Source organism: Propithecus coquereli, unplaced genomic scaffold (assembly GCF_000956105.1).
Source record: "Propithecus coquereli isolate 6110/MARCELLA unplaced genomic scaffold, Pcoq_1.0 Scaffold468, whole genome shotgun sequence".
NCBI lineage: Eukaryota > Metazoa > Chordata > Mammalia > Primates > Indriidae > Propithecus > Propithecus coquereli.
This window is the reverse complement of record NW_012150485.1, coordinates 335,243-348,674: the sequence shown is the minus strand read 5'-3', so window position 1 is coordinate 348,674 and position 13,432 is coordinate 335,243. Positions and strand designations below refer to the sequence as shown.

Genomic DNA, 13,432 nt, shown 5'->3' with positions numbered 1-13,432 from the left:
TGAATAAACAGAAAGAAAAACTAACACGACAAAGGGTGTTTTGTTTTTGTTTTACTTTTTCAGGAAAAGAATTCGAGCTATTTCTGTAACTAGGTTGTTTGAGTAGATGTAATTACATCCATGTTACCAGAAATTATCATCTGACCATTTCCAGGATGAGAACAAAACGCTTAGTTGTCCCGGTCCACGTTTCCCAAGCAGGGGGAGGAGTCCTTTGCAGGGACAAATAAGCATTAGCACTCGTGGACATCCCGTGGAACTCCAGGCTGTGGCTCTGGGATCCACCGGCTACATCTAGCTGTCTGAGGCAGGTAATCCATGATGCTTCACGCGGGGAGCAAAGGGATCTGCTTTCCCAGGATAGTTCTAGGCTGCGGCCGGAGCTAGTGGGGTGTGTGGGGCAGGACGGGGCCAGGAGGAGGTGTGCTCAGAGCTCTGGGCTGGGAGTCAGGGGCTGTTCTGGGTCCCCACCAATTCCCCCCCATCCCCTACCCCCACGCCCCCACCGCCACCCTCATGCCTCTTAAGCGAGTCCTGTCTCTGGGTCTGAGTTTCTGTACTTGCAAAGGGTGGAGGGCGGAGGTGCCATGGGGACTGCTACGGTTATTTCTGCCTCTGACACTTTTGGATTCTGGTTCAACTCAGCTGTGTATCCAGCCCTCAGTGGGAAGAGGTGCTGTCCCCTGGCCTGGCACAGGCCGCAGCTCTCAGAACGTGCTGCAGATGAGATTATTGCAGTGGGTCCCTCCGAGCAGAGGCAGCAGGGCCCACTGTGATTTCAGGGTCTAAATGGGGCTGCCTAGGGAGGGCTCCCTTCCCCAGCAAGGCACCTGGCCCAGCAGAGGAACAGGCTGCGCCTTTGCCCAGCAACTGCAAAGACAGACGGCTCCGAAACCGCCAGTCCTCCAACTTGCCCAGGCAGAACAGACAAGCCTTTCGCCCTGGAAATAATTTTGGAGAAAAATATCGTTCAATGCATTTCCAAGGAAATAGTTGCATCATCCTGAGAATAAACAAACAGCTGAGGTAACCAGGTTGCCTCTGCCCTGGGCTTGTCGGAAGCCTTTGCATGGGCCTCCCCCTCGCTCCCCTCTCTCCTCTTCTCCAGTCCCCTCCATCTCCCCCTCGCCCTCCTGTCCTGTCCCCTCCTGTCCTCTCCCTCCTTCTTCCCCTCTCTTCCCCTCTCTTCCCCTCTTTCCTCCTCCCCCTCTCTCCTCCCCAACACCCAAGCTACCCCTTTTCTCTGCATTCTGGGCCCGAGGGAGGCCGAGGGTAAAGAACCCCGTGTGCTGTGGTCACCTTGCACCCAGCCCTCCCAGGCCCCCTGCAGTGGCCGGAGCCCCGCCTCTGGTCTGGATGGAAAGGCTAGTAGGTGCCCACGGCATGGGCGGAGAAAGATTTGGCCCACAGAAATTAAGATATAAAAGTAAAAAAAGTTTGTCTTCTCAGAAGAATAGAGAGAAGGAGAGAATGAAAGAGGGAGAAAGAGGGAGCGAGCAGGGGCACGGCTGGCATCCCGAAGGAAGACGAGGGAGATGCCAGCGCTGAGGCCCAGGGGCTGGCTGATCTGAAGGGGGACAAAGAGAAGGAAAAACAGTGATGCTGTCAGTCAGTAACAAAAACTGCAGGGATGGCAAAGTCCAAGGCTCGGTTTCCTGCCGTCCTTGGAGAAGGGGTTATCACGGGAGATGAGACTCTGCCCTGGGGTTGAGGCTGTAGCTCCTTCTCTTGCTGTTTACTCAGGAACTCTGTAAAAGCAGAATCTCAAAAAAAAAAAAAAAAATTTGAAAGAGAGAGATTTACATGCTTTCATGTCTTTCCTGTCCATTGGGCTCTTTTCAGAAGTTGTGCAAAACGGAACTCCCGCAGGGCGCTGTTAGTGAGAGAACGGGTAGGACTGATCTGTAACCGTCACTGGGGAAACCTGGGATTAGTTACTTTCCTGTTGTTTTCCCAAGGCCGCCTTTGCCCTCGGCTTGTGGTTTCAGGCATGGGAGGGTGGCAGGAAGTGACCTGTCCGGAACGCTGCTTAGGAGCCAGGCACCTTCATCATTTACCTCACCTGAGCCACTTACTGTGTCGTGCAGAGATGGGAACTGAGGCTCAGAGAGGTTCCGTCACCTGATTGCCACCACACAGTAACCACGAGTGGCCAAAATGAAATCCCAGTCCCGGTCACAGACTCTGAAGCTCACTCTGCCTTCTCCCCACCACGAGGCCTTTCCAGGCTTATGGTGGAAGCAAAGACCAACCCTCCCCATTTTCAGGGCCATCTAAGCTCCAGGTACTATACCAGCTACCTCTGTGCCCTCTCAGTTAACCCTCACTACAACCAGGCGTCACATGGTCACACGTGTCATCTGGAGGCTGGGAGAGGTGCTCTGTCCTCTGACTCAGACCAGGACTCCTTCCCTGGGTTCTACTTCAGGAGAAGGGGCATAAGGGAAGAGGAGCACTGTTTGCTAATCCCCCTGACTAAGGTCTGCTCACCATGTGGAGCGGAGGAGGAGGAGGAGGAGGAGGAGGAGGAGGAGGAGGAGGAGGAGGAGACGTTCTGGTTGGACAGAACCTCATCCCCATCATCAGCTTCCAGACCTAGGAGCCAGGCAAACCTGGCTGCCCACCTGGCTCTTCCACTTGTTTGCTGTGTGGCCTTGGGCAAGCCCCTTCACCTCTCTGTGCCCAGTTTCTCCACTGGGAAAAGTGGCAACAATTACAGTACTTACCTCAAAGGGTGGAAGGGAGCACAGAACGTAATCGTGTATGCCGGGTGCCCAGGAAAGCAGCTACCCGGAGGAGCCGACAAAGCTAGCAAGCGCAGTGGCACCGGGACCGAATGCAGGCCGGGTGGGAGGCAGCGGGAGGTGGGTGGTGCACCAGCTGGCCCTCTGAGACTTAAAGGATCTTGTCTTTCCACAGTGGAGAGTGAAGAAAATGTTGCCCCTCCTGGCTCTGGGGCTCTTGGTGGCCGGGGTCTGCCCTGCTGTCCTCTGCCACCCGGGCGGCACACTTGACCAGGAGAACGTGACCCTGGAGGACCAGGACAATGGGACGCGTGTGGACAATCTCGGATTAGCCTCCAGCAACACAGACTTTGCCTTCAGCCTCTACAGGCAGTTGGCTTTGAAGAACCCTAATAAGAATGTCATCTTCTCCCCACTGAGCCTCTCTATAGCCTTGGCCTTCCTGTCCCTGGGGGCCCGCGGCACCACGCTGGCGGAGCTTCTCAAAGGCCTCAAGTTCAACCTCACGGAGACCTCAGAGGTGGAAATTCACCGGAGTTTCCAGCGCCTCCTGCGCACCCTCAACCAGCCCAGCGACCAGCTGCAGCTGAGCACGGGCAATGCCCTGTTCATCGAAGAGCAGCTGCGTCTGCTGGACAGGTTCGCGGAGGACGCCAAGGGGCTGTACGCCTCCGAGGCCTTCAAAGCCAACTTCCAGGACTCTGCCGCTGCCGAGAAGGTCATCAATGACTACGTGGAGAAGAAAACCCAGGGGAAAATCGTAGATCTGGTCAAGGAGCTTACTCCAAGGACAGTGATGGTCCTGGTGAATTATGTCTTCTTTAAAGGTGAGTGTGCGGCGTGAGGTGCGGAAGGAGAGGGACGTTTGGTTCCGGGTCTCTGGGCTATTTCTGCCCTGGGTCAGTGTTACCAGGCAGCACACTGTAGAGGAAGGTGCCCACGGCTTGGGGGGTGGGGGGCACCAAGACCCCGCCCTGCCCACAGGCATCGTGTTCTCCCGTGGGGGTTTCCAATTTACAGCCTGTCCTCCCAGGACGTGACTTCAGGGGAGCCCACTCGCCCTGGGTCTGCGTCAGTGTGTTGTGTTGTATTCTGAGTTAAACTTGCCCAGCAAACAGAAGGGAGGAGCTCTCCTTTGAGATCACTCCCAGGTTGGGCTGTGTTTGATGTTTACTGTAGCTAGAGGCAGTTGCGTGGAGTTTTACCTTTGCTAAGTTAAAAGCCTGGTGGGCTCCGGGGTCAGAGTGCCTGAGAGCGGAGCCCGGGCCAGGAAGACGCAGAAGCCAGGGCAAGTCTGAGCTGGATGTTCACGGTCCATAGAGTTGGACGCGATTCAGACACGAACTGAGGACTCACAGCCAGCACCTCGTAGCCCGTGGCTTTTGGGATGTCCAGTGATCCCACCCTCTAGATGTCACAAGTGCAGATGGTCACTCCTGGCTCTGAATGCTGCCTTCCGTTAGGGACCTCCCTGCCCTCCCATCGTTCACAGGGACGGGCGCTCGCTTCTGTCTGCCCCTCGCAACTCACATACGCAACCCAGTCTCCTTCCTCCTGTGTCCACCAAACCCCTCCCACAAGCCACTTACGGTCACGTCCCTGCAATGCCACGTGACTAAGAATTGCTTACGAGATACGGTTGTCTTCAAGGAACCAGGGATGTCCCGTGTCTTCCCAGGCTCCGGCTTCCCGCGTGGCATCATGCCTCTTTCCCCGCTCTCCTACTTCTCTCTCTCTCGCACTCCCCATTCCCAGATTCCTGTTCATTCCTCATTTAGCACGAGTTACCAGGCTTTGGTTTCGTGGCCCCCTTTCCAATCCGGGCTGCAGGGCGCTCCCCCATCCCCAGTGCTTTTCCACTTACCAAGGTGTTCGTGTTAATATTCTTCCAAACCAAGGCAGGCCGTCCCCACTGGGGAAACCGGGCAGAGTGGGGGCCGGGCAGGACCACCCTTGCACTCACACGGTTCTCCCACTCCTTGCTCCACCTTTAGCCAAGTGGAAGACGCCCTTTGACCCCCATGATACTTTCAAGTCAAGATTTTACTTGAGCAAGAAGAAGTGGGTGATGGTGCCCATGATGAACATCGAGGACCTGGACGCACCCTACTTCCGGGACGAGGAGCTGTCCTGTACGGTCGTGGAACTGATGTACACAGGCAACGCCAGCGCGCTCTTCATCCTCCCTGACAGGGGCAAGATGAAGGACGTGGAAGCCAAGTTGCTCCCGGAGACCCTGAGGCGGTGGAGAGACTCGCTGCAGATCAGGTGATCGTCCCCATCCCCGGGACCCGGCGCTGTCGGCTGGCCCGCCTTCCATCCCAGCCCCCTGAGACTGCACGTCCCTCCACCTCTGGGTCTCACCAATGTCCAGAGACAACGGCACAGTGGTGGGTTGGAAGAACTTGTATGGGGACAGGTGGAGCTTGGGCTCACTTTGCCCTTTGCTACCTGCGTGGCTTTGGGCCTGATTTTTTTTCTTCTTTAAGACAATGACATCAGACAGAGCAAGGGACTGAGGCTCCCTCTGACTCTGATGTGCTCTAAGTCACGAGGCATCTCTCACATGATCTGCAATACTCAGGCATGGTTTCTCCCGGTCTCGACTTCTTGAAGTCTGTAGAGGGGGACAGAGGGAATTGCAGTCAATTGAGGACTGAGGCCAGGTGGGCTCTGAGAATCAGCTCTGCACTGGTTAACCAATACATTCCTTCAACATTTGTTAAGTGACTAATTGAGCACCTACTACATGCCAGGCACTGATTTAGACCCTGAGGATATATCCGAGAACAAAACACAAAATTCCCTGCCTTCGTTGAACTTACTTTATAATTTGGAGAAAGAGACAATAAGTAAATATAATAAATAAGTAAATTATTTTATATTTTAGAAGGTGAGACATGGAGGGGAGAGTAGAGGAAGGTAAAAGAATGGGAAAACTAGAACTAGAGGTAGTTTGTGAGTTTAAGTAGAATAGCCATTAGGTGATCCTTCTCGGACATACAGGGAAAAGCATTCCTGACAAAGGGAACAGCCAGTGTAAAGCCTCTGAGGCAAGTGATGCTGGTGTGAGCAAGGAAGAGCAGGGCCAGAGTGGCTGGAGCAGAGCGAGTGAGGGGAGAGTTAGAGGTCAGGGGCCCCAGGGGGCGGAGCAGGTTATGTGGGGTGATGCAGACCCCTGGAAAACCTTGACCTTCCTCCTCAGTGAAGTGGAGAGCCATCAGGAGGTTTCGAGGAGCAATACGACCTTAGTGTTGTTTTGAAAGGACGGCCCTGGCTGCTGAGTGGAGAGCAGCCGGAGGGGCAAGTGTGCAGTCGGGGAGACCAGCTGGGACCCCCACGTGGGAACCCAGGTGGGGCCTGTGGTAGGCCTGGGAGGGAGCTGTGCAGTATGAGAAGCGGAGGGGCTCTGGGTGAGTCCGAGGGTGGAGACACAGGCTGGGACACGCGGCATTGAGCTGGCCAGTATCAGGGGGGCAAGGCAGAGCAGTCGCTTTAGCCCAGACCCTGCAGTGGGCACAGGGCTGGGGAGAGAGGAGCTCCAGCCTTAAGGACCCTGGTGGCCAGCATGACCTCCAGCAGGTCGCTGCTCTTCTCTGGGGCTCAGCTACCTGCTGAATGGGGAGTAGTGTCCTTGTTCTGCCCTTGACCTTTCCGGGTGACTGGAGAATCCAGTGGGGTAGTGGATGTGGAAGGCACTTTCATATATAAACCACAAAGGGTGAGGGACCTGCTGGGACACTGACCTGAGGCTGCAGCCCCTGCCCCAACCACCGTCTGACCCTCAGCCCCTTCTCACTCCAGATCCCCGGAGACCCAGGACTCCCTTGCAGACGCTTTCCTTCCTTCAGCACCAAACAGCTGCCACGGAGCAGGGGCAGCATGAGCAGTTTTGCACAGAAAGTGTATCCACCAAACACCTTTGACTTACAAAACACCGAGGGATTGTGTGTCTGCACAGGCATGGCTCACAGTGGTGCTCAGTAAACACTTGTTGAAGGAATGAATGAATGAATGAATGAATGAACATGCAGAGGAGGAGGGCGTTTCGTGAGCGACACGGCCTCCCCATAGAGCTGACAGACCAGGCAGACAGCGACAAGAGTCTTAAGGGGGATATAAGCGAAGGGAGAGGGAGCTCGTGGGGCAAGGTGTCCCCTCCTGCCCCGAGAGCTTGCCGCCTGCTCTGTGCTCAGCCTGGACCGGCTCGGGGACAGCCCCCACGCAGAGCTCACCAGGAGGCAAGAGGGGGACCTCCAGTTGATCATTTCAGGATCCCCAAAGCCCTTCCGGTATAATCAGACTCCTCGGCAACCCCCAGCTCCTCATGACCCACCTCTGGCCCCTGCCCAGCCTCACCCCCCACCAGTCTCCTCCTCCCACGCCAAGGCCGCCCTCCACTCTGTGGGGTAGCTAGCTCCTCTTGCTCCCCACCTTCCTGCAAGTTCTTCCACCTGTCTCCTGCCTGCCCTTACCCTCCTTCCTCTCCTTTGGGACTCAGCCTCAATTCCACCTCCTACAGGAAGCCCTCCTGATGCCCTCCTATCTTTCACCATGCTGCATGGACCTGTTGGTGTGCACGCTGTGGTGGGAGTTGGCGGAGAGTGGGGCTAGGCTCAGGCACTGGCACGGCTCCAGGCCTGGCACGTTGTCTGGCACCTTTAGCAGTTGCAGATGCAAATAGGTAATTAATGAATTAAGAAGAGTAAATGCAAGGGGTTGAGAAACTGAAGAAAGGATTACTTATTTCCAGGGAAAACTATGCACTGAGGTAGGAGAAAGTGGGCACTGAGCCAGCAGAGGTTCAAATACTTTTTTTCTCATTTCCTAGACATATAGATAGCCTCCGCCTGCCGAAGTTTTCCATCTCGGGTGACTATAATCTGAAAAACATACTTCCCCTGCTGGGCATTAGGGAAGTCTTCACCAAGGAGGCCGACCTGTCAGGGATCACGGGGGCCAAGAACCTCGTGCTCTCCCAGGTGAGTCTTCAGACTTTGGGCGACTTATCCTCCATATCTGAATTGGAAAGGGGAAGGCCTGATGGATGTTTGGGTGATCTTGAATTTGTGTAAATACATGCGTCTCTCATCACTGATCCTCCTCCTTGGGACTCCCCCAAGCCCAGGAGAGCTGGGGTATAGTTGGGGGCTGGTCTCCACCTCCCTTGCCACATACCGTGACCCGGGAACCTGTCATTGGGCAGAATCAGACGGCCGTGGACACCCTCCCATGCTCCCCTGTGTAGTGTCTGCAAGACAAACAATTAAAGTCCTCCACCCTCAGTTTTTTCATCTGTCAAATGGGAGTGATAGTCCTCGGCTCATATGCGGTGCCTGGCAGGGCAGGTGATGGTAACAGGTAATAGGAATGGTTATATGGAATTGTGACGGAAATGCACTCAGAGTATGAGAGAAGACTACTTGGGCCGCCAGGACTGCATTACTAGAAGCAGAGTGATCAGAGCAAAGGGAGTGGGCTGGGCTGCCCTCCGCTCTCCTCTGTACGTGTGCCCACGCAGAGCACTGGGCCGGGCTCTGCATCCCTCCTCCCCAAGAGCAGGGGGATAGGGGCTGTGTTCGGAGGAGCAGAGACAGGTAGTCCTGGAATGCAAAGCCATGCAAAGTAGTTGAGAGCCCCAAGGGTGTTTAAGCTGGGGCAGGAATACTGGTCCTGCCAGGGAGGTGTCTGCGGCAGCTGTTTTGTGGTCGAGAGGCTGCCAGGAATTTGCTTACAAGAAAAATGCCTTTGAGAGGCTGCCAGGAATTTGCTTACAAGAAAAATGCCTTCGGTGGCCCTTGCCCCGCCTCCCGACAGGAGTGGGTGTTTGGGGGGCAACACAGGCTCTTCACTCGGATGGAGAGGGACCCAGGGCAGGCCCCCAGCTCTTTACCTCTACATCTCTGGGCAGGTCATACATGGCGTCTGAGTCTCCATTTGCGCACCTGCCATCGTGACTGTGCGAAACTAGCTGACAGGGCTGTCCGGAGGAGCAAACAAATTTAATAGCGCGGGAACGTGCCGGCGGCAGATGCTCGATAAATGTCAGTCCCCTTAGCAGCACACGGGAAGGCTGCTTGTCCCCTGCCCCCTCCTGTCTGAGTACTGCCGTGCTGTCCCTACAGGTGGTCCACAAGGCCGTACTGGATGTAGCTGAGGAGGGCACAGAAGCAGCTGCTGCCACAGGAATCAAAATGGTCCCCATGTCTGGAAGAATGGACCCGATGTTAACTCTGAATTTCAACTTCCCCTTTCTGCTGATCCTCCAAGACAAGGACTTGGACAACATCCTCTTTATGGGCAGAATTAGAGAGCTCTAGTAAGCCTAGAGCTCCCCTCCAAGCAGTGGGGGTCCCGCTAAGGAGCCGGGAATGGAAGCCGGGTGCCGGGTCTCTGGGCATAGCCTGGTTCTGTCTGCTCATCCTTAGGAAGGTGACAGTGACTGCCTGTGTGGCTTCCACATGCATAGGCAGCCTCCTGACAGCAATAAACTGTCTTCCTTGTACTGGACACTTTCCTTTTGCCTGACTCTGTGTCCCCAAGAATGCCTGTGCGCCAAAGCCAAGCCCCCTGACTCCCACGCAGGCTCAATCCCTTCCCAGGCTCTGGGCCCCTCTGTCTTCAGCTGCAGCAGCCCGACCAGGACCCCCTAAGCTTGCAGCCAAGCTCACCTGGACCCCAGGCCCACGACTGGAGGGGACCCTGCTGTCCTAAGGCCGATTCCTGCCTCCAGGGGCTACCTGGTGCCTGGTTCCAGTTTTCCTCTTTCCCTCCCCCAGGGCCCAGGCTCTGCCCACCTGCTGACTCTTGCAGGGGCTCCAGGCCCTGACCACACCTGGCACAGCCCCTGGACCCCTCACTTCTGCAGCAGAGCAGGGCTTTATGGTGGGATCTCTCCTTTCTGCCCCCCCAGCCCCCCAATATGTGGAGAGTGGCCATTTTCTGGGTTCCCAGACTGAGCCCCTCAACTGTCTCAGCAGTTCCTAGTCCTCACCCTGATGGACGATCTCCCTGGGCAACCAGAACGCGGGGCTGAAGACACAGGAGCATTACATGCACAGCGGCAGCGAGCGCGGCCCTGCAGCTGTTCATTTAACTGATGCCATCGGAGACCTCGTGATCTCTAGGGACGACAAAGACAGTGACAGGGTTGACAACAACTGAATAGTTGAGATCTTTATTCCAGACCGTCTGCTAAGATCTCTCCTTGAAATCACCCATTTAATCCCGGTGATGACCCTATGAGATAGATGCTATCAATGGTCTCATTTTGTAGATGAGGAAACTAAGGCGCAGAGAGGCTTAGCAATTTTCCCAAGGCCACAGAGCTAGTAATTATTGCCGGCAGATGTTATCCCAATCCACCTGCCACCCGAGGAGCACGCTGAACCACAAAGTGATTCCACACCTTGAGATTTTCACAGTGTCCCCTCAGGGGACAGACAATCTGATGGGCAAATAGATGGTGAAACAAGGCTCTGGGAGCTGAGAGGAGAGCATCAAACTCAGTCTGGGATGTCAGGGAAGACTTCTTGGAGGTGGTGACTTCTGTGCTGAGATCAGAGGAGGAATAGAAGGTGGTCAGGTGAACAGAGAAGAGAACCTTCGGGCAGGAGAAAGAGCAATGGTGGCATTTTTGAGAAACTGAAAGAAATTGAGTAGTTCTGGGGCAGGGAGCAGAAGGGCTGGGAGGAGGAAGAGACAGAACCGCTGCCAAGGATTGCAGAGTGGTTCCTTGGAGCCACAGGGGCTTTAAAGGCATTTGAACACAGAGGAGACGCAAGCAGACTTGCACGCCGGAAAACTCACTCTGACTGCTGAGCAGAGAAGCGATGATTCAGGGCCCAGGACAGGGGTGCACGCTGGACATCCAGGGGCTGTTGCTGGAACTGGGGCAAAAGCAAGTCACAGGTAGGAGGGAGCGAACGCAGGGTGTTTCTGCCAGGAGGCCGTGAGAAGCATGGACACAGCTGCGGTTGGGTGCAGGGAGGAAGGGAGAATAAGCCGTGTTTGGGTCTGGGCACCTGGGTGATGACCACACATTCTGAGACAGGAGGAGGGTGAGCATCATGGCATGAGGAAAGAGGACCCCCCGTGGAAGGATCGGCTGAGAAAGGGCAGCCCGATGAGGACAGTGACCAGCATGGGGAGGAGGCGGGAGGACAGGAAGAAAGCTGTCACCCAGGCCCAAGAGGAGAGGCTTACCGAGGGGGTGGGGAGATGACCCAGAGACGGGGTGAATGGGCGCATCCATGGGAGTCAGGGATCCAAAGCCACTAGGGAAGGGCACGTGCAATGCCCGCAGGGCGGAGGGAAGGCCACAGTGGGCTTGGGAGTGAGCAGAGGAGAAGGAGAGAGAGAGCAGGAGAGAGTGCAGACGCCCACCTAGAGGTAAGCTTTTGAGGGGAGGAAAGAGGGCGGTGGGCAGTGGGCGCTATGCTGGAGTCAGCTCCAGTGCTTCGCAGATGCTAGAGCCTTGAGCAAGCTTTTATGACCACAGAAATGATTCAGGAGACCGGTGACCAGCCTCCAGGGCCGCAGGGTGCCACAACTCCTAAGGTACAATGAATATGGGCCATTCGGCACCCCCTCCAACGGGGAGGGAGCTGCACAGTGAGCAGCCGCCGGCAGGGCGGCAGGAAGCGTCTCAGAGAGAGCACAGTCGCTGGGTGGGGAGGGCAGAGGTCAAAGGTCAAGGCTCCCACTGTGACAGGAATGCAGGGGAGGGCCTGGCCATGGCAGAGGAAGGAAGGTGCATCCCTCTTAGCAGCACGCTGTGGATCCTCCTCCCCTCCAATGATTTTGGTGATTTCTGAAGTAGAAGAGACATTTGCCAGGATTTAGGATGGGGGAAGGCATGCAATGGGACAGGGAGGGGACCAGGGCGTCATGGCAGATCTGCCAGGCTCAGCGATGGGCTCCTTGGCAGCCCAACTCTAGGAATTGCTGGTGGCTCCAGTCTTCAGGGCTGTGAATTTTCTTTCTCTATCCTCTCCAGCTCCCTTTCAGGTTTCAAGAAGGTCAACTGCTGGTCAGGAGGTCGGGAGTCAAGGAGGGAGCTGAGGATCGAGACCAGGCAGGGCCTGAAATCACGGGCCTCAGACTTAGTGCTGAGAGGAACAGACCAGGGCAGAGGGAGCTGAGCCCCAGGGAGGGCCGAGGGCAAGGGACGGGGGTACCAGGAGGTCCGAGAACAGCCCGTTGGAAATGTCAATGTGAACAAGAAAGGCTACTCTTTCCCTCAAAGAGGGGTCTTCCTCATTGACACTCAGTTTTCTTGTCTCTAAAGTGGGAATAATGATGGTATGTGCATATGTGTACACACACATGTAAGAAGTCAGGCTGGCATGTACATGTGTGTAAAAAATCAGACTGGCGTGTGCATGTGTGTGTGCACACGTGTAAGAAGTCAGACGTCACTGAAATGCTTGCTCCTGGGTCTGAGTACCCCTGGCCGCAGCAAAAACACCCTAAGATGATCTTTTCTGCCTGAATTAACTCCTCACCAGCTACTCTCCCCTTGGCAGGGGTCCCTTGGCATCTGCTGTCCTTGATGGGCCTCCCGACACTGACGGGCCAGCTGCAGGGACAGCCTGGTCCCTGTTCTGACCCATCACCTCCCTCACTAACCAGCAGTGAAGTTCAGGGCCAAGAGGCACCACCACCAGAGATGCCTGTTCACTCTCATTCAGCCGCGTGAACTCCCAGCCCGCCGCGCGCGGGCCCAGGCTGGCCCTGGGGTTCTGAGGTGAAGAAGGTGGGCCTGCAATTTGCCCTCATAGAGTCTTCTCCTTGGTGAGCAGGACAGGTAACTGAACGTGGATGCGACAACCGCTCTGATGGGTGGTGTGCAGGATGCCAAGTGGGCCCAGGAATCAACCCCAGACTAGGACAGTCAAGCTGGAAGTTCTCAAATGCTAAGTCCTGTGCAGTGAAGAGGAGACATCAGGCAGATGTGCTGGCAGGATATAAGAAAGAGTGTGGTGTATTCATTGGGCTAGAAGAAGATCCTGTGGTCTGGATCACCAAGTTTGAGAAAATCATGGTCATCTGTGGAGCTAAGGAGAACAACATGAACAAGACCATGAACAGGACCATGTAAACCATGTGAGGGATCTTAGAGCTTATTCAAAGGGTGGTGAGCAACAGTGAAATATTATAAACAGGGACGTGTATTGACTAGGTTATCCCTTTAGAAATCACCCTAGCCGAGGAGGGGAGGGTGGATGGGGTCGAATTGCGGGTTTGGTGGGAAGAAGAGAAGCAGAATGACCAGGTATTTTCATCTCAGTTAGGAATTGGGCAAGGATGCAGAGGAGAGGGAACCGATCAGAGATATTTACCAGGTAGAACCGATAAGACTTCACGATTGATTGTGCAAGCCCGGTGAGACCACGCACGAGTTACGTGCAGCGGGATTACTACTGACACAGGCAGCAAGGCCAGCGGAAGCCTACGCGTCATTGCGAGCTGGTCCCCCAAGGCTCAGGAAACCTGCTCAGGACACATGGGGTCTCATCTGTGTGTGCCCCACTTGCACCACAGTTGAGGGGCCCCAGAAAGAAGCCCCCACCCCCACCTGGGTTTCATACCCCAAGGGCAACATGACATGCTGGGCTAAAGTGTTGAAGTGTTTCCAGGGAGAACTGGAAATCAGCCCGTGCTGTTCTGGCTGGTCCCTCCCTGTC

General features: G+C 55.5%; 2 protein-coding genes across 2 annotated transcripts in view; both read left to right on the top strand.

The window, feature by feature from the left end:
• Positions 1-233: 233 nt before the first annotated feature.
• Positions 234-9,254, top strand: SERPINA3 (serpin peptidase inhibitor, clade A (alpha-1 antiproteinase, antitrypsin), member 3). The gene is made up of 5 exons (XM_012655225.1): positions 234-311; positions 2,920-3,571; positions 4,739-5,012; positions 7,576-7,726; positions 8,870-9,254. The coding sequence occupies exons 2-5, from the start codon at positions 2,935-2,937 to the stop codon at positions 9,062-9,064; spliced, it is 1,257 nt and encodes a 418-aa protein (XP_012510679.1). The 5' UTR covers positions 234-311; positions 2,920-2,934; the 3' UTR covers positions 9,065-9,254.
• A 1,633-nt stretch (positions 9,255-10,887) lies between these two features.
• LOC105819034 (serine protease inhibitor A3N-like) overlaps positions 10,888-13,432 on the top strand; it is a 4,337-nt gene continuing 1,792 nt past the window's right edge. Inside the window, exon 1 of the mRNA XM_012655188.1 lies at positions 10,888-10,956. Within this exon, the coding sequence (XP_012510642.1) occupies positions 10,888-10,956 (69 nt within the window). The remainder of the gene's footprint in view (positions 10,957-13,432) is intronic.